The 25,347-nt window shown below is 38.6% G+C and overlaps 1 protein-coding gene across 1 annotated transcript; it reads right to left on the reverse strand.

Moving 5' to 3' along the window:
- Nucleotides 1-24,146, reverse strand: LRRC58 (leucine rich repeat containing 58). Its single transcript, XM_007985672.3, has 4 exons — nt 23,372-24,146; nt 10,559-10,687; nt 9,598-9,875; nt 1-6,527 (listed from the first exon to the last, which is right to left on the reverse strand). Exons 1-4 carry the CDS (start codon nt 23,869-23,871, stop codon nt 6,319-6,321), a joined length of 1,116 nt encoding a protein of 371 aa, XP_007983863.1. The 5' UTR covers nt 23,872-24,146; the 3' UTR covers nt 1-6,318.
- Nucleotides 24,147-25,347: the final 1,201 nt, after the last annotated feature.

Genomic DNA, 25,347 nt, shown 5'->3' on the forward strand with positions numbered 1-25,347 from the left:
TCAACATTATAGAGACTTTAATATAGAAATGGATTCCAACAAAACAGTTTTATTAAAATAAGGCACAATGCTTGATATGGCAAAATTCACATAGAGGATCGGCTAATATAAGATCTTTTGTACGTCCTGGGGGAAGGGAAAGAAGGTGGTAGAATTGAAGTAGCCCAGATATTCTTTTAAGAACATTTAGCATTACAAGGCAATACATAAATTTGATATTAATATAATAAACGGTAACTTATCCTAAAAATAAAAACTGTTGAATCATGTTGCTGAATTACACTTATTTCTACCATTAAGTTTTAGTTATCTATTTATCTATAGATGTAGATACTCCAAATTCGTAAGATTTCAAATACAGAAAATTAAGAAATCAGATCATAAAAAGTAATTTGACCAAAGTAAAAGTATGTTTTCAGTATCCTTCGTTAATACTTTGACATCCCAAACTTTACAAAAACTTACAATGCTGGTTATTTAAAACTTTTCTCCCGTTATGTTTTTGTTTCTCATGAATACAAAGTGGGCTCAGAAATGCAAAAAAACCTCAACTGCAAGCACACACGTCTTTACATGATTGTTGTAAAGTGACTGTTTAGGTTAATACTCTTTCTCAATATCACAATGTTAACAATTTAAGTTAGTGAAAGGATTCTCTTAAACATAAGTGGCAGACATAATTAACCAATTTAGTCGTTTTTGCAATACTGCAACAGCAATGTCAATCTTATCCCCACATCTTCCTATAGCTGGAACTTACAATAAAAAAGTCTTATCCAATTTATTCACAGTCAAAGGAACAAGTACATCCTGGTGAATGCAGATGCTCTTTCCACCATAGTTTTGTGGTATGACAGTATATAAATAACCTTCATTAAATTAATATAATACACTTTAATATTTACTGGACTGAATACTGTCCTTTACAACAACTACTGAGAAAGACTAATGTTAGGTAAAAGTCTGGTAGCACCCAAATCAATATTGCCCTATGAGTGTTCAATAATATGCAGAGTTCATTAGTGAACTGTTTTTTTTAATAACAATTATTAGTAAATATAGACCAAGGGAGATAGAAAAAGAATGGGAGATATTCACATACAAAAGTATTCAAACATGTCTCACTTTCAACCTATATTACAAAGAAAACCAGTGGCAAAATACGCTAAGCCTTACAATATCTTCATATGATGCTATAAATATGAAGTTGGTTGGAAACTGCTGTCATTCTTTGGTGGCACCAGATAAATTTTAAAAATAATATATAAGAGAACGTATCTTTTCAGTGATTTTATTTCAGGGGACCCTGATTCTTATGGCTTTGACATTCTGGGACAGAATGCATGGTAGAGGTTCCCTCCCCAGAAGTCCTAGACTGATACACATTAGGCCGTTTTATGAGAAGGAATCTTTCAGGATCACAGTCTTTTTCCCTCAAGTCAAATGAAAAAGGTAACAACATTGTCACAAACAACTTATTAAATAATACAGATCTCCAAACTTTGGGTCTAGAGTAGAGGATTTAAGGCACATACTTCCTGACCACAACTGACATCACTGATACCTTTAAAAAGATATGACTATGAAAATACAAAATTGCACATAATTTTTTTTTTTATTTTTTTTTGGGATATCGAGTCTTGCTTTGTCACCCAGGCTGGAGTGCAATGGCGCAATCTCGGCTCACTGCAACCTCCGCCTCCTGGGTTCAAGCGATTCTCCTGCCTCAGGCTCCTGAGTATCTGTGACTACAGGCATGCGCCACCACACCCGGCTAATTTTTGTATTTTTAGTAGAGACATGATTTTGCCATGTTGGCCAGGCGGATCTCAAACTCCTGACCTCAGGTGATCTGCCTGCCTCTGCCTCCCAAAGTGCCAGGATTACAGGTGTGAGCCACCACGCCTGGCCCCAAATTGTACACTATTAAACTCATTAATGTTATACAGGGCATAACACTTAATATGGAAACAGGGACATTGAATATAGAAGGAATCAGAACTATGCCTTATAGGTCACATTGCATAAAAATCTATACAGTAGCTTTTACTATTGTTAAGTACCTGGCACAACTTAAAAAGCCCACTATTTTGGACTAAATGGAGAGTAATATTTATAATGACATAATAAAATCTCTACTTTTGGATAACAAAAGAATCATTTAGGTAAAAATTAAATGTTCCTAACTAAATGCAGCTTAACTAACCTTATATATACATACTATAACTGATAGTTCTGTCTACCAAGGGTCTTATGAAAATTTAGGAATAATAACCATTAACTTTTTACATAAATAGCAACTGCTAAAATGCTTTAAAAGATCAAGTTTTATTTGCACTATTTGCTTACTGTTTTTTCTTTTTAACATAGTGAAAAGGTAAAACATTAACCAAGGCTACCAGTTATACCACAATTCCAGGTTAATGACGTATTACTTTCTCCCTTTGGGAACAGCAAGGTTGGCTGTAAGAAGATCCTATTACTTGCTGGCCCTTAATTATGGAGGGATATGGATGATCTCCCAATAGCAAACACTGAACAAATTTGGTGATAAAGGTTTTTGGATGGTAGTCAGTAGGCCACTCAATAACTTCATTTTAAAACAATTCACTATTACTTTAAAGGGCTTTCTTGGCCTAGGACTGTCCCTAGGTGTTTGGTGACTTCTCTTCTAGCCCTGTGGCTTCTAAAACACTCCAGCAATCAGCCTCTTCCTTCTCTTTTTTTGTTTAAATCTGATAGTTACAAAATCTGGTAAAACTGGTGTGCACTATTACAAAACATTATTGTGGATTGCTTTTTACTTTTATTTACACAAACACAAAAACTTCTCAAATTGAGGTACAATTTACAATGCAAATCTTTTTTTTTTTGTTTGAGACAGAGTCTCACTCTCACTCAGGCTGGAGTGCAGCACAGTGATCTCAGATCACTGCAACCTCTGTCTTCCAAGTTCAAGTGATTCTCTTGTATTAGCCTCCAGAGTTATCTGGGACTATGGGCGTGCGTCACCATGCCCGGCTAATTTTTGTATTTTTAGTAAAGATGAGGTTTCACCATGCTGGCCAGGCTGGTCGCAAATTCCTGACTGCATATGATCCACCCACTTCGGCCTCCCAAAGTGCTAAGATTACAGGTGTGTGCCACCGTGTCCAGCTAAGTCTTTAGTTTTAAATGTGGTAACCTGAAGTTCTAAATATCAAGAATTTTTTAACAAAAGACACTTCAGCACACATTCAGAAGTAAAATATGACCAGTCGCCTTTGGATTTACCTCCACTACTCAAATACTAGAATACTGAGGACCCTGGCCAGCTGGTCCTTAATATTAGCCAATCCCTGGCACCCTGGAATCCATATATCATATTCACTAATCTTCCCATTGCCCAGAATCTTAGCACTTATTTCTCCAACTCAGTTTGGTGATGCTGAGAGAACTGATTCTAGGGATAAAGACTACTAAGAATGCACAGTGTACTAATTCCAATTTAAAATACTAGTATTGAAGAATGCCATTCTAAATATGTTAATGTTATGCTTAAGCAGTTTTATCTGTAGTTTTGGTCACTAAAATCGTCCAAGTAGAGCAACATCAAAAACTTATTTCATTATAAAAATTAGACTTCGCTAATTCTGTCTTTTAAAAACCCCAATTAAAGATTATTTACAGTAATTAAACACAAGTATATGACTTAGGAACTAAAGCAACAGACTGTTATTTTAAATACATAGTTAGCTATATGACTTGGGAGCTGATTATCTGGTTTCTAGATTATCAAGTCCCTTGTATCTGACTTCTGGTTAATTTCCCTAATCAGTTACGAGAAAAGGAAAGGTAGGAAAAAGAAACAGGGAAAATCTTAGAAATTATTAGCTGCTCTTATAAAACGTTAGGTCAAAGATTTACGAAAGATAAAACCGACAGCTAAATGTATACTTCATTAATAATTACCAAAAGACAACGGTACACTGATCATAGATTTTTCAACTATACATAGAACCATAACATTTTGTTGAAATGATACTGTGATATACATCTATATTCTTATATGCAAAGGCCAGAAACTCTCTGGTTGGACCTATTTACATCTGTAAAAGATGAAGCAGTAGACCTTCTTTCTAGGAAGTTGGAAAGGCTATGTAAGATTATATATTTACATACCTATCCATTTATTTTACGAAGACTAACTCTTAGAAGACTACTCAAGCAGTTGCTCAAGTCAAGTTGGTAATTGATTAGGAAGTAGGCATAAGCATTCAGGCCAAAAAAAGTTGGTCCTATCAATTCGAGTATTTTACTATGAATACATCATTTTCTATGAAAATATCTTATGTATCTTAGCTAAGTCACTTATTTACAAAACATTTTACATTTGTCACTTAGGCACAGCCTAAGTCATCTTTACTTTTCATAATTGTACACTCTGCAGTTTGCTGTGGCTCACATGGAGAAGCAAGCAAAGACTTTATACCTCTATTCTTTATACCTCTATTTTATGATATAATCACCTATGTATTACTCTTCTAGACAGTAGGAACATATTAGATTACTTCTATAGACACAGAAAATTTCTGAATCAAAAGGAAAACAAAATCTTACTACATTGTAACAGGGTAAAGGTAAAGGGATTCATTCTATAGCAGCGTTTCACATCTGCAGTTCATGAAACTCTCATGTTTCATGAATTAATATACAAATAAACACATAAATCCTAAATTATGCTAGTTTCTTCTAAAATAAAAAATATATATATGAAAAAAACCCTAATACATGTATATGCTATTATACAACAATCTGCTTTTAAGAAATGGTGTGCCATGAATGCCAGAAATCAGAAAAGGTATCACCTGATGTTCTAATGCCTATCTGACCTGTATATTTGACATTTCTTACTGCATGTTTAACATTTAACAAGTGATGTTATTAGTTATTTAATGCTTACCAGTAAGCATTTACTTTATATCAACTTATATTGTACTTAAATTGTACTTAAAATTCAATTTGTATTGCATATTAAACTAGTTAATAAAAATTTGGTAATTTCTAATAGCAATTAATTTGTGAAACTATTTTCCTGCTATACATTAAGGATATATTAATAAGTTTTTTCTATTTTATTACTACTTTATTTTTGAAAATGCTTCCATAGTTAAAAAGTAGTTCTGGAAACTGTTTTATTAGGTATAAGGACAATGACTTTTCCCCATTTTTATTTGGCTTGTTGTGATGTTTTTCTAGTTTTATTAGTTTTTCTTTAAAAAGTAGAGAAAGATGGTCCAGTACGTGACATAGGCAAGAGTCATATTTTTTCCCTACCCATTTAATGCAAGATATACAGAAGCTTTCCTAGCTTATATCTCTTTTAGAATTTTTTGTTAAAAATTCTTACTCTGTCTTATGATGACCAGACTGATAAAGACTATGGCCTACCATTAAGTGTAAAAGTAATGTGCTTATAAGGGATGAGTGCACATTTAAACAAAAAAATATTAAGAGGGCCATGGATATCAGATATACAGTTATTTACCTAGTTCTGCTAAAGAATATTTTTAAATGTTCTGCATGGTATGTCAGGTTATATGTTGCTCTGGCATTATTTCTTGAATACATTTTTATATCCTTGCTGGATTAAGGCACTATAATAATCATTGCTAGATTATATAAGATTAATAGCAATCCTACAGAACAAAGGAAAAGAATGAAAAAGTTTTAATATCCCACTTAACGGTTATATGCCTTACTTCACCAGTTAGTTTGTCAGAAAGGTTTACGTTCTATGTAACCATCTGTGAGCTTCTCTGAACTAATCTAGACATACAGGCAATAAAAACAGGGAGGGTTAATCCTGTTTATGGCATATAATACATATATATATGGCACATATAGTATATATGGTATATAGTGTTCTACCTAAACCCAAGGGCAACTCTGGCAATTATAGCTTTGATTATTTCTCACTTTCTCCATCTCAACTGCCAAAAGGTATACTACTTAAGGCTTATTGTAGAACTGCTCTTCAAAAGGTACCATTCTGCTTTCTGATTCAGGCAAAACTTGAGTGAAAACTGCAAACCATCAGCCAAATGTGGAACTATCATTCATAATAAATTATGTTAAAAGAATCCAAACATGGGACTGGACTCATTCCTGCTGAATGGGTAGATGAAACACAAAATGTTTTATATCATCCCAGACTCTTTCATGAACACTTAAGATGAAGATAAGGTTTCTAGTGAACAGTGAACTTCAAGCTCTGTTTTCTTATCTAATCGCCTTTGCTCAGTTTTTTAAGTATTTCACACCAGTGTGCACTCCTATTCAACCAAGAAGAACTTTCTGCATTCTGCGTGCAGCAACACTAGCTTCATCTTCTGAGTCAGATTCACTCTGGGATGTGGAGCTGTGAGAGGCAGAACTGCAAGGGGAAGAGCATTCTGGGGAACACAAGTAGTGCATCAGTGGGAGGCGATACTTCCCACAGAAGTCCACAAATTTAATTTGTCTGACACAGCAGTCAAAGTAGACTCCTAAAGAGAAGAAGGAATACAAAGTAATCATTACAAAGCAAGGAACCAATTTCTTTTTCAGCCCTTTCTCCAGTGTTCCGGAGAAACGTCACATACCATTTTCTGTTATGAATCTTAAGCAGAAATAGTACTTGCTCGTATAGCTGTCTACAAGCCTCCTGGAAGGTCTTAAAGGTAGAATCTGGGTGTAAAGAGGTAAACAGAAAATTTATCTTAAAGGGAGCAGGTACAGAAAGGACACTGTGTACCTAGCTTCTTTTCTCTGGGAGACTTGGGGCAATGGCTGATGGAGATTTTAGGATACCTGAGGTGCCTTTTCTCTATTACCCAAGCCACCCCCTTGGTACTACCCTACAGTCACAGACACAAAACAACATAAAAACTCCTTTAATAATTATCTTAAAGAATTAGTATACAACAAATTTTCAGAAAGGGGATGACTTTTGGTACTCCTATTCTTATGTACTGGGAAGGTAAAATTGAAAGAAATAAAATGTCATTTTACATTTCCAAAGACTGTAAATCTTCAGGCCTCAGATCTGTTTCACTGATGATCTCACTTGATTCTCATACAATTACATACCTTCAGGTAAACTAAAAGTAATACCTGGCCCTTTTGATTCCTAGGTTAGTGCTCCTCGACTGTGGCCCTTCGGTTAAGTAAAAACAGAGCTAGAGCCGAGAGGAAAGCAGATGTTGCTGTGCCTCTGGATTCTAGTTGGTCCTTAAAATGATACCGCAAATCTCTAACAGACAAAGACTGTCACAATGGTTGCAGTATAACCAGAACATCTAGAATTTTGGTCCAATCACCTCTCTGGAGAGGAATCTCAAGCTCTATACTCTGCCTAAGTTTCTTCTGGCATCAAATACTGTGTGTTTATCACATAAGGGACTAAAATTAAAAGATGTGGTCCAAGCAAAGGAAAAACAATGAATTCTACTTCTATTTTTTTTTTCCTGATATCTCAACTAACCATGTAGTTTTTTTGATCTTGTAGTAAATATAAAAAAGGGGAAATTTGTGGTATATTACTTGGAATGATTTAGGAAAGTAGATACATTCAGTAAGTTGGTCAATCAAAAACCGATAATAAATCCCCCAAAAGTAGATACATTCAATAAGTTGGTCAATCAAAAACCGGTAATAAATCCCCCAAAATGTGTTAGCTTCTCAAAAACAGATGAAAGAAATAAAATAAAGCATTATGGGAGATACGATGAACTAAAGCAGTATAATACTATCTTGTGATTTATAAGATTTCAGATTATACAAAGAGAAAAATATCTCTGAGAATATAAAAGTACTTTTAAGTTAGTTTAATAACTAACAAATTTGAGGGGGAAAATGTCTCACAGATTATCTCAAATTTTAAACTGATAATTTTTTTTTTTTAAAGAGACAGGGTTTTACTCTGTCACCCAGGCTAGAGTGCAGTGACATGATCACAGCCCATGGGAGCCTTGAACTCCTGGACCCAAGCCATCCTCTTGCCTTAGCCTCCTGAGTAGCTGGGACCACAGGTACATGCCACTATGCCCAACTAATGTTTTTATTTTTTGTAGAGACGGGGTCTCATTATGCTGCCTAGGCTGGTCTCAAACTCCTGGGCTTAGGAGATCCTCCTGCCTCAGCCTCCCAAAGTGATGGAATTACAGACAGGCATGAGCCACCACACTCGGTCTTAAGCTGGTAATTTTTAAAGCATTTTTGTTCCTAAGATAAATGGCACACCAGTATACTAAAGAAGTCATTAAGGAAATATTTAAGAGAGAAAAGAGAATTCCTGTAGAGGTCCATTTCCAGAAAAGCATGAATTCAAAGAAGAGATTTAGACTTTCAGGCCTGAGGATCTGGTGTGAATGCTGCCCTATGTGTTTTCCTCTGTCACTGCGAAAGCTAATTCAGGAATGGAGAATCACAGAGAAAAGCGTAAGCACTTTGAACTTGGCACAGTGCTGCAATCTCTACTTCTAAGAGTGGGTGGCCAGAAATGACCCAGAGCATTATCTTTTTTAAACTCAAAGTGTCTTTTTTATCTTTTAACAATCTTTGAATAATTTGATAATTTTCTCCCTTTTAATGTTGTAATAGCTTCAAGACAAGATCGGACTACCAGAGAAAGTCTCACCTGGTTTTGAACATCATTACACAGCATTTCCTCAGTACCTACTGGATTTTTTAAAAGTAGTCTTTTATGAAAGAGCCAAAGTAAAAAATGACCTACTATCAGTCAGTAATTCTCACCCACACACCCTGGCACTTCAGGCTCTTCACAACCTGGACTCAACGTAGCTTTCCACTCTCATTACTCCCCTAACCTTACATTTGGGGCAAATTACTACTCATCCAACAGTCTGCCCCATACTCTTCCGTCTCCACTTTGTATTCTCCATCTGAAAAATTTCCTATCCTCAATCTTACCCTATCAAAATCTAATTCATACCTCAGTAATTAGCTCATTGTTTCCAGATCTAATTAAATGTACTCTCCCCCTCCTTTGATTTCCAGAAGCATTTTGAATTCCTTGGGATACTTACCTGACTCTGCCTTATATCATTTGCATAATTCTCTCCAAATGCTCTAAACTCAAGACATTTTGAACCATGGACTTAAAGTAACATAAAGTTTTGTGTACAATCTGTAACTGGCACACATTCAGCCCATTCTCATACATCTTGAATCATACCCTATTAAATCTGATACAGGAAATGGTGGGTCTAAGAAAATATCCTTCAAATAAATATAAAAGGTGTCCAAACATTTTAGGAACAGTTTTTAAACAATTAGAACTGTTTATACTTCCTTGAGTTTCCTCTCATTTTACCATCTTGATTTATTATCTTGTGACAAGACAGGATGAGACTTCCCGGGTATGTTCCTTATGTATGAATCCTAAAATATTATGAAAAATAATTCTTAAAAAAAACCCAGAGTGAAATGTCTTTTTCATAAATGAGTGAAAAAATAAAGGGAACAGAAATGGAGACAGCTTTTGTCTGACAGAAGACTTAATTAATTTTAAAAAGAGCTAAATGAGTGGGAAACATGAATACTGAATTAACTTACCTCCACATTTTGGGTTTGGGCAATTGCTGGCTGAACCCAAGTATCTAAGAAGATTCCCAGGAAGATCATAGGGAGTGTAGGAAATATTTCGGATCTTAATGGTCCGTGCAGCTAATTCCAGGAGAGTTGGAGGATCATAGGTTAGATCTCTAACAAAACGAACAACCAATGGATTTCCTCGTAAACTCAACTCTTCCAAATGAATAAGGTTGAGGATCTCCCGCGGCAGATATGTCAGCAAGTTATTGTGAAGACTTAGGGAACGAAGTGAATGCAACCTAGAATAAATGCAGTATAAAAACCAATGGCAGTAAGCAACATAACTATCAAAAATATTGAATATATGTGTATATACAGAACTTGATTTCCCCTTAAGAATGAGCAATTAATATTATGGTCAACTGAAGTAAAACAAAAAGGTGCTGAAACTAGATCAAAGTGCAGATTTGTAAATGTCATGAAGGACTTTTGTCCTTAGAATCTTGGCGAATTTAGAATACTTAGAGAGTGTTCTGATGTGCTAACTGCTATAAAAGCTAGATTTGAAGATTAGGGGTGGGCAGTGGGCATGCTTTTTCATTTAGATAACTAAAAAAGGAAAGATTTCAAATGCAACAGAAATTAAGATCCTTCACATTATAAAGCCTAATTAGGATATAAATGTTTCATATCAAATATAAAATCACTAAAAGTCCCATAAAACCTAGGGAAATAAATGCTAATGCTCAATTCTTTGATTACAGAAAACAGACTGAATAAATATTTTGAGGAATAAACCAGAGCATTTAAAAGTGAATTTTAAAAACTCAGCTTGCAGCAAACCTCAGAACTATAATTAACATGTATCACTTACTTTGAGAATATCTAATTCTTTTCTACATATAAAACATGCGAGTGAATACAAGACAATAATTACTAAGCACAGATGTCTGTGTATATACAAATGCCTGGAACTACTCACTGTGAAAGCTGAGGAGGTACACTTTGGATTTTGTTGTCACATAATACCAAGTAATTCAGAGAAGGCAGATTTCCTAATTCTGGTGGGATTTCTTTAATGAAATTTCCTCCAAGATATAAGCACTCTAAACTGCAAAAATAAATGAACAAAATCAAAACAGTAAATAAAGTTGAAAAAGATACCCCATGTGTCTACTACAATAAACACGTTTCATCTATTTATTCAGCAAATGTTTTACCTAAGATTTGCTATATTCTATCCAGTCTCTAGAGAAACAATGCAATTTTCAGGGAGCTTATACTACAGCTAGGCAGACAAGACAGACCAATGTTAGATAACTTTACAATGAAACACAAAACAAGGCCAAAAATAGGCATTACAATACCAAAATAAGAGGGACAAACCATAAATGGCATTAGGAGTTGAATGAAAAGGAAGATAAAAGTTTTTAAAAGGCCACAGTAGTTCTGAATGGAATAGGCTTCCCCAAAGGGCTGTGACTTCAGCTGGGCTATGGACTTAGCCCATTTAGATGAGAAGAGAGAGTACACTTCAGGTTGGAGCAGAGGGCTTGTTAGGCACAATGAATATACCTTTTAATAGAAGAGAATTCATCTTGAGGAATCAAAGATTAAGATTGTAGAGAGACCAGATTACAAGAACCCTGAATTCTATGCTAGTATGCTTGGATTTGATTGATGCCCTGACAGGCAACGGGAAAACCACTACCTTGTTTTTGAACAGACTTTAAAACTATGAAGTCTCTACATTTCTTCTTTGCTCTTATTATAGCAATTACATACTTCAGAGGCTGTATAAATTGCTCACTACTATAAAATCAAAGTTCCAGGTAATTATACTGTTTTCCAACAATAGGTTAACATTTTAGACATGGCATATATTGCACCAAAATAGAAAAAAAGAGAGTACTCTTTGATGATTACTGTCGAAAGGCTTCCTTCAAAAGATTTTTGCAGGGGGTAGCACGATCAGTTCTATGTGTGTGTGTGTGTGTGTATATATATACACACACACATATACATACACATATATAGTATACAAACACATACAGATTTCTTCTCCCAATACTGTATTACTTTTATCTTCCTGTTAAATCTGCTAACTCAGTAGAACCACTGTTTTTTCAAAACACCTTTAAATGTGGGAGAAAACAGCCTACTAAAGTATTACCTAAACTTCCACAGTAAGAATTCCCTATGATATTTTTAAAGCTATGGAGTCCTGATCCCATCCAGATGCACTAAATCAGAGTCTCCCTCCCTTGAATTGCCTGTGAAGTGGCAGATTTTAGAATAGAAGGTGTAATTTTAACAGATAAAGCCAAGTTACCTTGTGCAGTCATGGCTATTTACAAATCCATAATTGGCATTTAAGAGCACTCCTTAACCTACAACTTTGCCAACACCTAGTATTATCATCAGCATTTATTTATTTATTTACTATTTGATGGTATAAAAAATGGTACCATTCTGTGTTTTTAATCTGCAAATCTGTAGGTCCCTAACTATTAGTGAAGTTTAGCATCTTTTTATAGTTTTAGACATTTGTATATCTTTAGAGAATTACCTATTCATATCATTTACCTATTTTTCTCACGAATTATACAGCTTTATCTCACTGATTTGTTGGGAGCTCTGCTGTTGTTAAATACACATATTCTGCATAACTTTGTTCCTTTGTGGCCTTGAGCATGGTCTATTTTCATTCATGTATTATATGCACAAAAAGAACATGTAGCTATTATGATTGAGCTCTTAACTGAGTAAATTTTTTTCTCTTATTATTTTGCCTTCTAGCTCTGGTGGTTAGTCTCCTACTATAAACATGATTTTCCTTCTTCCCTTAGAGTCCTGTCAATCTTTGCTTTCTTTCCCATTAATATACAGAAATTATACTACAGATACATTCAAGTTCATGACTGCTAAAAACTTCCTGAAGTGAGCCTTAATTCATATGAAGCATTTCTATTTGTTCTTTTTTTTTTCTTTTTTTTGAGACAGACTCTCACTCTGTCGCCCAGGCTGGAGTGCACTGGCATGATCTCAGCTCACTGCAACCTCCGTCTCCCAAGTTAGGTCAAGCAATTCTCCTGCCTCAGCCTCTCGAGGAGCTGGGATTACAGGTCCCTGCCACCATACCTGACTAATTTTCACCACGCCTGACTAATTTTTGTATTTTTAGTAGAGACAGAGTTTCACCATGTTAGCCAGGCTGGTCTCGAATTCCTGACCTCAGGTGATCTGCTCACCTCAGCCTCCCAAAGTGCTGGGATTACGGGCGTGAGTCACCGTGCCCGGCCTCTATTTGCTCTTTTAAATACATTTTGCCCTGAAATCTATGTCCTCTGATTATCAACACTGCTTACCAGTTTTATTTTTATTGGTATTTATTTCATTCAATTATTTTATTCAATCCCAGCTCCACAACTTACCAGTATAAAAATTTGGACCAGTTACTTAATCTTGCAGCATATTATTCTTTTAAAAATGGAATAATATTATCTATCATATAAAATGCCCAGTTAACAAATATGAACTAACACCCACAATGTGCCAGGCACCATTCTAGGGAATAGAATGCAAATAAGTTCAAGTTCTTGACCTGAATAAGTTTACATTTTAGTGAGAAGACAGACAATAAATTGATAACATGTCTATTATGCCAGATAGTTTTCAGAGTCACAAAGAAAAAGGGGGAACAATCAGATAGTGATAGAAGTGACACTCTAGAGAGGGTGGTCAGAAAAAGTTTCTTAGGAGATGACATCTGAACGAGATCTAAATGAAATGACTGAGTACAAACCCCAATAGAAAAGTGATTGGTGTGTTGTGAAACAGCAACACAGTCAGTTTGAGTAGACGAGTAGATTAGAGTGACTGAGGTGGGACTGTGGTCATCAAAGAGATCAGGGAGGCAGCCTAGGAAGGCCACATCACTGAATGCCCTTTGGGCCTCTGTAAGAGCATTTTGAAAAAACAGTTCTGAACAAAGCCTAGTCATTTAACTTGACTTTTTAGAAGGATCACTTTGGCTTTTGAGTGGCAAACAACTGGAGAAGTGGTTAGGGGAGCACTGTGGGCAGGAGAAGAAGGAAGAAAAGCAGATTGGAGCCTAATCCAGTACTTCAGAAGAGAAATGAGAGATTTGCCTGGTACATCATTTCCTATCCCTTTCCTTATAACTTACTGGTGTAATTTTATTTTAAGTGTAAATCTTTATAAATGGAGCATAACTTGATGATTGATGTTCGGACTTGTGTTTTCTATTATCATGGTGTCTCCACTAGTGTTTTCTATTATCATGGTATCTCCACATACTTTTTCCCTTTAGTTCTGCTTCTTATTGTGCTCCTCAAGTTTCTTTTTGTTCTTTTCCCTCTACTTCTACTGTTTTGAATTGTATATGCTATTTCTATTTTGCTAGGAGTTACCTCCTTCAATTTTCTTTGTACTTTCTCTCACTCTCAAACACATACCCATGCTCTCTTCTGTCCTTCTCTTCGTATGATCTTCTAGAATTAGTTCTACTCTGATTTTCTACTAATTTATTTTATTTCCAATCAGTAATTGATTCAGATTTATCAATATGTTTTACCAATTTGTTCATCTTTTTTTTTTTTTGAGGCTTATTTTTTTTAAGGTTTTTCTTGGAGTGTATCCTTTAGAAGTTCTTTAAGCAAGAACTCATGATTGTTAATCTTTGAGTCCTTTGTCTCTGGCATTTTAATTTTTCCCCCTCACTCTTGAGCAATAGTTTAGCTGGGCATAAAATTCTAGGTTGGCAGTTACTTTTCCTCGGCACTACGAAGATGCTATTCCATTATCTTATTACAGCCAATATTACTATTGTTCCTTTGCAGGTAATCTTTTTTTTTCTTTCTTCAATAGGAGTAAGGATTTTTTCTTATTCATCTTTAATGCTCTAAAGTTTTACTATGACACATTAAGATATCAGTTTAGAGAGCTCCCTTTCTTTGTGGGAAATTTCAGCCACTATCACTTCACACATTGTCTTTCTTTCATTGTCTTTCTAGAATTGCTCTTAGCAGTTTATTTTTTATTTTTTTTAATTTTTATTTTTTGAGATAGAGTCTTGCTCTGTCACCTAGGCTGGAGTACGATCTCGACTCACTGCAACCTCTGCCTCCCGGGTTTAAGCAATTCTCCTGCCTCAGCCTCCCGAGTAGTTGGGATTACAGGCGCCCGCCACCAGGCCTGGCTAATTTTTGTATTTTTAGTAGAGACGGGTTTTCACCATGTTGGCCAAGCTGGTCTCAAACTCCTGACCTCATGATCTGCCTGCCTCGGCCTCCCAAAGTGCTGGGATTACAGGCATGGGCCACCACACCCGGCTGCTCTTAGCAGTTTTAACTTCAGGATCTATCCTCTATGTCTTAATATTTCTTTCATACTTTTTATTTCTTTATCTCTTTAAGCTGAATTCCAGGAAAATAACTCAGTAAAATCATTCAGCTTATGGATTCATTCTTCAGCTGACTTCTGTTCACCTTTTAGTCTAGTTAGTTAGTTAGTTAATAATTATATTTTTTCATTTCTAGAAACTCCAATTGCGGTTTTCCTAATTGTCAGTTTTAAAACTTCCTATTCTTGCTTCACTGATGAAGTTCCTTCCTTTACCTCTCTGAAATTAGTAAATGTACTTAAAAATTCGTTGCAGATTGCCTTATTACAGATATTTTCTCAAGTATAATTTTTCTGTCTTTCATAATCTCAGCCTTCCTTGATGTGTGGTTATTCAAAATGCCAACTTGAATCAAACATTTTGTCTTTTTAAAAAATACATTAGGCCAGGTGCGGTGGCTTACACCTAATCCCAGCACTTTGGGAGGCTGAGGCAGGCGGATTACTTGAGGTCAGGAGTTCAAGACCAGCTTGGCTAACTGGTAAAATACCATCTCTACTTAAAAAACAAAAAACAAAAAACAAATTAGCCAGGCGAGGTGGCAGGCACCTGTAATCCCAGCTACTCAGGAGGCTGAGGCAGGAGAATCACTTGAACATGGGAGGCAGAGGTTGCAGTGCGCTGAGGTCGCACCACTGCACTCCAGCCTGGGTGACAAAGTGAGACTGTGTCTCAAACAAACAAACAAATATATGTATTTATGACACTTTAAAAAAACATATTTCTGATCGTGTAAAGCTTTTCAAAATTCCATTTCCCTCTTTAGACTTAAAATGTTTAGAAAAAGTAAGCTGATAACTTTGATTTTATGTTATTTTCTTTCTCTTTCAAAGATTATCTTGCAGCAAAAGTCAACTGGTTACAAGATTGAATTCTCCTACTGCAAGTGCTTAAGCATTGGTGAAAGAAGCTCCTAGGCAGGGTTTTAAAAATTCTACCAAGTATGGCATAAGTTACTGCCCAGTTACTCAGAAATCCCTATTTTTCAATGATGATAGTTACTTGAATAGAATAGAACGGAACAGAAAGGAATAGAATATTTGGAGTTCAAATAACAGAAACTACTAGGTTCCTGGAAAAGGAACTATTTCAATGAGAAGACTGAGGGAAAAAAACTGAGCAAACTTCGAAGTCCTTTTTACAAAGGATTTGATAGCTAAATAATAACTTGCAATATAGTTTAGAGAGGGAGGTAAAAAAGTGAAAAAAAGGAAGAGTGAGTCTGAGGGCAAGTGTAAATGTTATCCTTTCTATTTGCTTAGGTCAGTGTTATGGATTGAATGCCTGTGCCCTCCCAAAATTCATGTTGAAACCCCAACTCCTTAATGTTAGGGTATTAAAAAGTGGGGTCTTTGGGTGGTAACTAAAGGATTAGATAAGGTCAACAGGGTGGAGCCCTCATTAATGGGATTAGTGTCCTTCGAAGAGTCCCAAGGGAACTTGCTTCCTCTCTCCATCATGTTGATGTAGCAGGGAGGCACCGCTGGGGCTGCACATTCCATGGAGTTGGGGGGCGCCCTGCCCCTTCTGTGTTGGGACCGGAGCTCCCCAGGTGCAACTGTAATGGCGCAACCTGCAGCTGCAGACCCAGGCCTCCTGCTCTACAGAGCAGGGAGAAGCCCCAGCCTCCTGGGTGGGGCTACAGCCACCGAAACTGCAGCTGAGGAAAGAGCCTCCCTGTGCTCTTGGGGGAGGGCTAGGAGCAGGCAGAATCTGCCTTCCTGCGAGCGGCTGCAGCTGTCTTCCCAGGTGCAGGAGCTGGGTATCTCTGCAGCCTGCATCCTTGGGGGCCCCAGGAAGGATCCCCCCCCCTCATCCCTGCAGGCTAAAGGGTGTCTTCTCCGGCTGCCTGGCCTCTCTCCAGCCCCTGCTCCAAGATGGGAGTTGGAGCTGGGGCTGAGCCAGGGGTCCCATGAATGGCAGCAGGAGGCAGATTGATTCCTGGGCAGAAGAGGGTGGGTCCCCAGTAAGGCCCCACCTTTGGGCCAAGGAAGGCCTGAAGGCTGGTGGCCAAGCTGCCAGTTGGGCAGATAGGAGTATGGACTCCTGGGGCCTCTTCCCACCCACCTATGGTCACCCATGGACTAATCAGCATGTACTTCCTCCCCTCTGAGGTCCACAAAAGCCCTGGGCTCAGCCAGAACAGGGCAGAAGAGGAAGAGGACAGAGAGAAGATGGGATGGGGTGACCAACTGCAGAGAGAAGTATCCTCTCAGCTGAGCACTGCAGAGACGACCTGTCGGGAGAGAGGAACTGCCCTCTCTGCTGAGAGCTTCAGAGACCTCCAAGAGCTTCAGAGACCTGCAGAGACATTCAAATGACTTGCCTGAGGAGAGGGGCCACCCTCTCCCGCGCCTCTTCTCTGCTGAGAGCTGAACACTTGAAGGGACGACCTGCCTACAGAGAGGAGCTACTCACTCCTCTGAGCTGTTCTAACACTAAATAATACTCTTCTTCTTCACCCTTCACTTGTCTGCGTGTCTCATTCTTTCCGGATGCTGGACAAGAACTTGGGCAAAAGTGCCATGGCCACAGAGGTTTCCGGCCAGAAAAATCAACACCCCAGAGATCCCATAACAATGTGAGGCCACAGTCAGAAGATTGCAGTCTATGAACCAGGAAGAAAGCCCTCACCAGACATCAAATCTGCCACCACCTTGATCTTGGAACTCCCAGCCTCCAGAACTGTGACACATAAATTTGTATTGTTTATAAGTCACTAGTTTATGTCTTCTTATAGTAGCCTGAACTTTTTAAGACAGTCAGGAACCAAGAAAAACTAGTCTCTGGTGGTCATTTGCTACTCAATGTCTTCTTTCAATGCTTTGGAAGTGGACGGGGAAGGTAGACGGAAAGGTAGACAGAAAGGATGCCAAACATTAGTAGTTACCTTGACTTTGGCAGAAAAGGATTTGATGTTCCAAAATGTAACTAAGGCCATGATTTTGCAATTACGTAAATTCTCTTTTGCAACTGATGAATAACACTAATCAAATTACATAACCATCATATTAAATTTACAGTTTCAGGCTTATTTTTTACTTTCTAACTCAAATAATTTCCAAATTGCTAGGGACTTGACACCTTTTGATGATTTGTGGGAATCAAATTTCTGTAACATACTCTACTGTTTCCAAATACACTTTTCTGTAAGAAGGAAACTGTTGTTGAATTTGTAGCAAAACTGTAGGGTTTAAGTTCTTGTGGTTATCAACATTGCAACTCTGTTAATTAGGGTTGGAACAATTCTATTCTTTCAGTACTTGAGGAATACAGAAAACAAGAAAAGTACTCACTGAATTTATGGAACGAATTATTCCTTTCCTGTTTAGCATTAATATATTGACCTTAAAATTGTCTCTTGAAAAATAAGTCACGTTTCCAATCCTTAGGGATACTGCAGTGGATGCCTTTTCTCTATCAAGTACAATGACCCACTGAAAAAACAGGCTAGCACAGGTAAAATTAGAAAATGCTTTCTGCTTCTCCAATCAAATAAAAATGACACCGAACATCATAAAAATATACATTAAGCTGGGCACAATGGTTCACGTCTCTAATCCCAGTACTTTTGAAAGTTGAGGCAGGTGGATCTCTTGAGGTCAGGAGTTCGAGATCAGCCTGGCCAACATGGTGAAACCCCGTTTCTACTAAAAAGAAAACAAAACAAAATTAGCCGGGTATAGTGGCAGGTGCCTGTAGTCCCAGCTACTTGGGAGGCTGAGGCAGGAGAATCACTTGAACCTGGGAGGCAGAGGCTGCAGTGGGTGAGATTGCGCCACTGCACTCCAGCTTGGTGCACAGGGTGAGACTCTGACTCTTTAAAAAAAAAAAAAAGAAACAACAACAACAACAAACAACCAAATAACAACAAAAAAAAACCCCAAAAAACAAACAAACAAAAAATACATTAATCCTATCTTACATGGTTGGTTAAAGGGAGATGGAATTAAAGTAAGATAGGAATGTACAAAGAGGTAGAAAACAGAAAGGAAAAGAAGCAGACAGATAAGAACATCTGTAGATAAAGAATGTTTTCTTGAAGTAGCATCTTTGTATTAAATGATTTTCAAATACTAACACCACAGGATTTTAAGGTACCTATATGTTCAAAAGCAGACACACAAATAGACGCATCATCTCTTTTTTTTTTATATACTTTAAGTTCTAGGGTACATGTGCACAATATGCAGGTTTGTTACATATGTATACATGTGCCATGTTGGTGTGCTGCACCCATTAACTCATCATTTACATTAGGTATATCTCCTAATGTTATCCCTCCCCCCTCCCAGATGCATCATCTCTTGATACTTGCCCCAAATTAAGGCAATAAAAAACGTCAGAGGGATGATGTTGAGAGCCAGTGAAAAACTCAGTATGTGACCCTAAATGTGGAAAAGTGTTTTCATTTAAACTTTACTGCATTCTATCATCTGGCTGAGTCATCTCTTTCCTAAGATATCAACCTATTGTACACTAACTTCAAAACATTCCAGAGCATTAACTTTTAGCTTTCGTTTTGTCACACCCTCCTATTTCAATCTTTCAAAACCACATCAAACAGATGGTGAGCGGCATCATGAACAGAAAAAGGAAGGCATTACTTAAGAAGAAAAGATTGTAGAAGAGTACTAATGAAACTCAGTTGTGCTCAAACCTACTCTCCAAATATCTAGCATACTGGATTTGCCAAACAATCCTAAAGTTTTGTTTACTTAAATAAAGTCTATTGGCCATTGAGTGATAAGCTATTAAGCTCTTCCTCAATTAATGTCTAAGCTGAGAAGAATAAAAGGTATGATTCAGAAAAATAAGTCAGAATATGAATTATACCTACTTGTTCAGCATTATGTAACAAAAACAAATTTGCCTATATACTATAGCCAAACAATTATATTTATTTGCTGAAGATTAAACACATTTTGATGGAAAGTATCTACATCCACAACTGCACGGTTCACACTGATAGCTTAATTTACTCCAGGAGAATGAAGTTAATCATAAAAATAAGTAAGATTTTCAACATCTACTTATTTGTTATACTTTGAAAGTGATCCTTTAGAAAATGTAAAAAAAAAAAGATTTTGCCACTAGGGAAAATAATCGATAGGGTATAGAAAACATAGATACCCTGCTAAATCTGGAGAGGTCAATGACACCAATTTAGCCATGAGTATTCATTTGTTATTCTTTCCTTAAATGATGAAGAGTGGAAGGAGTGGGGGAGTTTTCATGGATTATATAGTCTGTACTATTTTAATAATTGCTCTTACAGAGGACACGTATCTTCTTAATGTGCCAAAACACTAGATTTGGTTTAAAAAGCAGCATGGCATACAGTATACAATATAAATCAGAGTAACCAATGAAGTCTAGAGAATCCACAGATTTTCTAAGAAAAGATGGTGTTCTTGGACAGGTAGTTTAAGAGACTAAACCTCCACCTCTACATTTTTGAAGCTTTAATGCATCATATTAGTAGTGAATAGTTAGCAGTGTTTGAGGGCTGAACCACATAACTCTTTACTTGTCACTATCTGGCCTCAAGCAAAGTCACTGATAATAAATCTCAGTCTCCTCATCTGTAAATAGAAGGGGACGAATCGGCTCATTGCCAAGGCTTTTTCGAGCTCAGAGGATATTTCTACACAACGCTTTTAACTTACACTCAATCAGAGTTTATATTTGGAGCATAGCCTAAACCTTTACCGATTCTTAGCAGTAAAGAGAAATAAAGCATGTAACTGAAAAATGAAAACAGTGACGTTAAAGATATCATACATTACTGGAGTCAAAGACACAATGAACAATAAACACAGACAGCACAGTTGTTAGCCCAGAAAATTGAGTCAGAAAATCAGTCAACTACGTGAATGACTTTGACAAATCCTCCTGATCACAAATCCAACAGTACAGAAGTCCAAAGGTTCTAGTTCTAGGGTGGGTGCGGTGGCTCACACCTGTAATCCCAACACTTTGAGAGGCAGACGGGTGGATCACTTGAAGTCCGAAGTTTGAGAACAGCCTGGCCAACATGGTGAAACTGTCTCTACTAAAAATACAAAAATTAGCTGGCGTGATGGCACGCTCCTGTAGTCGCAGATACTTGGGAGGCGGAGGCAAGAGAATCACTTGAACCCAGGAAGCAGAGGTTACAGTGAGCCCAGATCATGCCACTGCACTCTAGCCTGGGCAACAGACTGAAACTCCGCCTCAAAAAAAAAAAAAAACAAAAAACAAAACAAAACAAAAAAAACCCACGACCCTCCAACCCCTCGACAAAGATTCGGGTTCTAGTACTCTGCCACTGTGCAGAATTCAAGGGTCTGGAGTCATAGACCACAGAGGTCAAACACAGTTCCAACCCTTAGTAGCCTTGTAATCTTGTGACTTAATTTCTCCGAGCCTCAGTTTCTGCCTCTGAAAAATGGGAGCACATTCTCTCATGGGATCATTGTGAGAATTAAAAAGCATATTGAGCACCTATGACAGGATCTACTGCATTGTAAGTATTAAATAAATGGGATTTTTGCCTACTTTTCTCTCCATACGATGGAAATAATACTTTCCCTAGGTTCCTGTTAGTATATTAAGAAAATTCCAAAGCTGGAATTATGTAACATTAAAATTAGAAGGAACCAAGGGCTGTCAATTTTACCTCTAAATCTTTTCTCCATATCTTCCATTTCTTATCATTTACCCTAGTATCACCCTGGTATAAGCTACCATCATCTCTCGTCCCACTACAATGACCTCCTTCAAACCAGCCCTCAAAATCTCTATCTCTTCCACCCTCTCCTCACTCCATTCCTGCAGAGCAACAAGACACATGCTTAAAACTCTCTCACGTGCACTCAGAATAAAATCCAAACTTTATGGTAGCCTTCAAGACCTGACATGGGCTGACTTGCCTGAATTTATATTTGCCACTTTCCCTCTTGCTCACTTCCCAGTACAATGTCCTTCTTTCAGAATTTTAGTAGTTACCCTCCTTGCCTCTGGGCTTTCCCATGTGCCTCTGTCATTTTGTCTCAAGGCATTCTGTAGGTCTTCATAGAACTCATAACCACTGTAATTAAATAATGAGGTTCACAGTTAGTTGTTTAACGTCTGTCCCCTGGATCATGTTCACCACTGTATCCCCAATACTTGGGACAGTGCCTGACACAGGACAGGTATTCAGTAAATATCTATTGAAGAGTAAACAAAGAGACATCTTACCCAAATGCTTCATTTTGTAGATTAGAAAGCTACAGTTAGGATATGCTACAGTTAGGATACAAGTGACTTGCCTAAGGCTGAGGCACCAAGAGTTCTTTTTTCCCAGGCCAATATTCTTTTGCTACACTTAACTCTGAGGTCCCTTCTACCTTTAACATTCTATTATCTCTGAAAATACAATAAAGTGTGAAAATATCTTACAGATGGAAGATACCTCTTTTTCATTTTGTACAATACATTTCGCTCTATTTCCCACTCCCCCACCGGGCACTTTTATTATCCTGTTTCTCTGCTTCCTCCTAAAGTTAAATTTAACATATCTACTACATAATCTAGTAGGCGAAGCAGATAATTCCTATAAACAAGGAATTATATCCAATAAGGTAAATGCAACAGCAGGATGAATGAAGCACAGAGAAAGTACAGTATAGGCTGTACTTTTTTGTGCAGGGAGTAGTAAAGAAAAAAATTGTTGTGCAGGGAGTAGTAAAAAAGGAATTACAGAGATGATAACTTGAGATAGCTTTTGAAGGATGATAGGCGTTTGCCAGGTGAAGGAAACATTCCAAGCAAGGGAAACAGCACGTGTACAAAGGCACTGCATCCATTCAACACATACTGAGTGCCTACCAGCAACTCCAAGCTGCTTTCTCTACGGGGAAAATGAATAGGTCACTGAACTCCACGAATGGTAGTTGGTACTGCCACAGAGAAGACGAAGCTGCAAATGTAGTGGAAAGCAAGGGTCAGGTCAGAGCCCTTGTATGCCATGCTCAAAGGCATGTACTTTGATCTATAGAGATGGAAAACCACGGAAGACTTTTGAGCAAAGAAGTGACAAACTCTGATTTACATGTTTTGAGTTCCCACTCAGTTCGGATCACGACCCAGATTCAATAAGGAAGACAGAAAAAATGCCTCGAGAATCCGCATAGGCCAAACACAACATACCAAACGGTCACACAAACGATCATACTAGATATTTACAACAACTTGCTGAGATGGTTGGGCAGAACTCACTACCGCACAGTTAAAGACAAATTTTGGAAATAGTTACGTGACAAATGTGAGGCGCCCAGGCCCGGCGCCCCAGGGTTCCCGGACACCGCCCGAGGCCTCCCCACCCTCCGGCACACACCCGCTCACCTCTGCAAGTTCTCGATCTCAGCCGGGATGCTCTGCAGCTGGTTGCCGCCCAGGCTCAGGGTCTGCAGCGCACGCAGCTCTAAGAGCGAGGCAGGCACCTCCTGGAAACAGTTGCCGCTGAGGTTGAGCACCTGGAGGCTGCGGCAGAGCGGCGACTGGGCCAGGCCCTTGGGCAGCGCACTGGGCCCGCCGAGCCGGTTGTTCTTGGCCAGCAGCGTGCGCAGGCCGCGCAACGCGAGCAGCTCTGGGCCGAGCGCGGTCAACGCGTTGCCGCTCACGTCCAGCAGCTGGAGGTGCGGAAAGCCGCTGCCCAGCGCCCGCGGCAGCGACACCAGACGATTGTGAGGCAGCAGCAGCCGCAACAGTGCCTCCCGCGCGCCGCGCCGCTCCTCGCCCCGCGCCTCCAGCTCAGACTCCAGCGTCTCGGTGGACACGCTGAGGCGGGACCAATTCAGTTCGGCCTCCCCGGCCGTGACCACCGCCGCTCCGGCCTCCTCCATCCTCGCCACCGCACGGCGCTTGGCGCTGGATTCCCCAGAGCGCCGCGCGCCGTCCACAGGCCGGGAGCTCAGCGGCGCCCCGGAACCTGAACCGAGAGCTGAGTCGGAAGTGGCGCGGGCGGGCGCTAACCCTGCGCGCCTGGGCCGAGTCACGCGACGCGAGGCCCTGGGGTGCGCGCGCCGCTCCGGGGCGGGCTCCGCCTCACGAGGCGCGGGGCGCGGAGTGGCAAGAGCGTAGCGTGGGCTGCGCGGAGCTGAGGCCGAGACCCAGAGGCTGCCAAATTGTCATCAGAGCCGGGCCGGGTTTCGGCGGCCGCGCTTTATAGTCGCTGGAGCCTGGTGACCTATTCCAGGGCTCCAAGACTGCCTCGGCAACAGCCCAAGGATGTTCGGTTATCTGGCCTTGAGGGTTCGAGCGTCACGTGCCCCCTCTCCGCCCCCCGCTTGTTTTTCAGTTTAAAAGTGGGGCCGGTGTCTGCAGGACTCTGTGAGCACAGAGGAAGTTAGTGATGATTTATCTCCATGACAGAAAACCCCAGGAATTTAAAGTCCGAGGATTAACAAAACCGACTTCGAAGTGTGAAAGCAGCTGGACTAGACATCAGAACCCCCGATCCTTACTGGGGGTTCCGCAGTTAAATAGCCTAGGGCAGGGATTTGATTTCAGTTGCCCCATGCGTAAAATATGGGTAATAGCCGCACTACTTGCCCCACAGAATTATTTTTTTCTTTTTTAAAGCATAAATGTATATCAAGTAAGGACGTTTTGCCCGTTTTAATTATAGAAGCATATATGTGGTTTTTGGTCTAAGTTGTGTCTAGGAGTGAATTTGGAAGTCTTGGAGGGAGTTCCATGACTTGAGATAGCTCAAATTAATGAGTTAGTTTAAAAACTCAGAAAGCATTGAGTTTGTACTGCAGGTCAAAACTAGTTTGGGAAAATCCTGATCTGGTACTAATTTAGTAATTCTAATTAACATATTTTTCATCCTTGTCCCAAACTCAATCTTTTCTGAAATTACTTTTTATGATTTTGAAAAGTCATGAATAGAAATGAGAAAAAATGCTTAGCTTTTTTTTTTTTTTTAACAAAGCTTATACATAAGAAAGTTAAGTGGTTGTGTATAATCAACGACATTAAATTGCTTTCCTCCTTTGAAAAAGAGGAAAGTCGTTTTTTTCTTGCCAGTCATTTATCTGTATGAGAAACTATGCCTTTACTCTGCAGTCAAACTTTAATTTCTGATTGAGTTGTAGTTATAGAAGGACGTACTTTGTATGTTTAACCTGATGGTGGAATGTTTTGTAAAACTGATGAGTCATATGTTTTGAAAGAGGCCTTTTAAGAACAGACTTTATTTTGGGTCAAGCCAGCATTCTAACAGTAGTCCTAATATCTGAAAATTACAAATATTTAAAATAATAGGTTTTTTTTGCTTTAAAATATTTATCTGGGATTTTAAAAAGTGATAGGAA

Source organism: Chlorocebus sabaeus, chromosome 22 (assembly GCF_047675955.1).
Source record: "Chlorocebus sabaeus isolate Y175 chromosome 22, mChlSab1.0.hap1, whole genome shotgun sequence".
Classification (NCBI taxonomy): domain Eukaryota; kingdom Metazoa; phylum Chordata; class Mammalia; order Primates; family Cercopithecidae; genus Chlorocebus; species Chlorocebus sabaeus.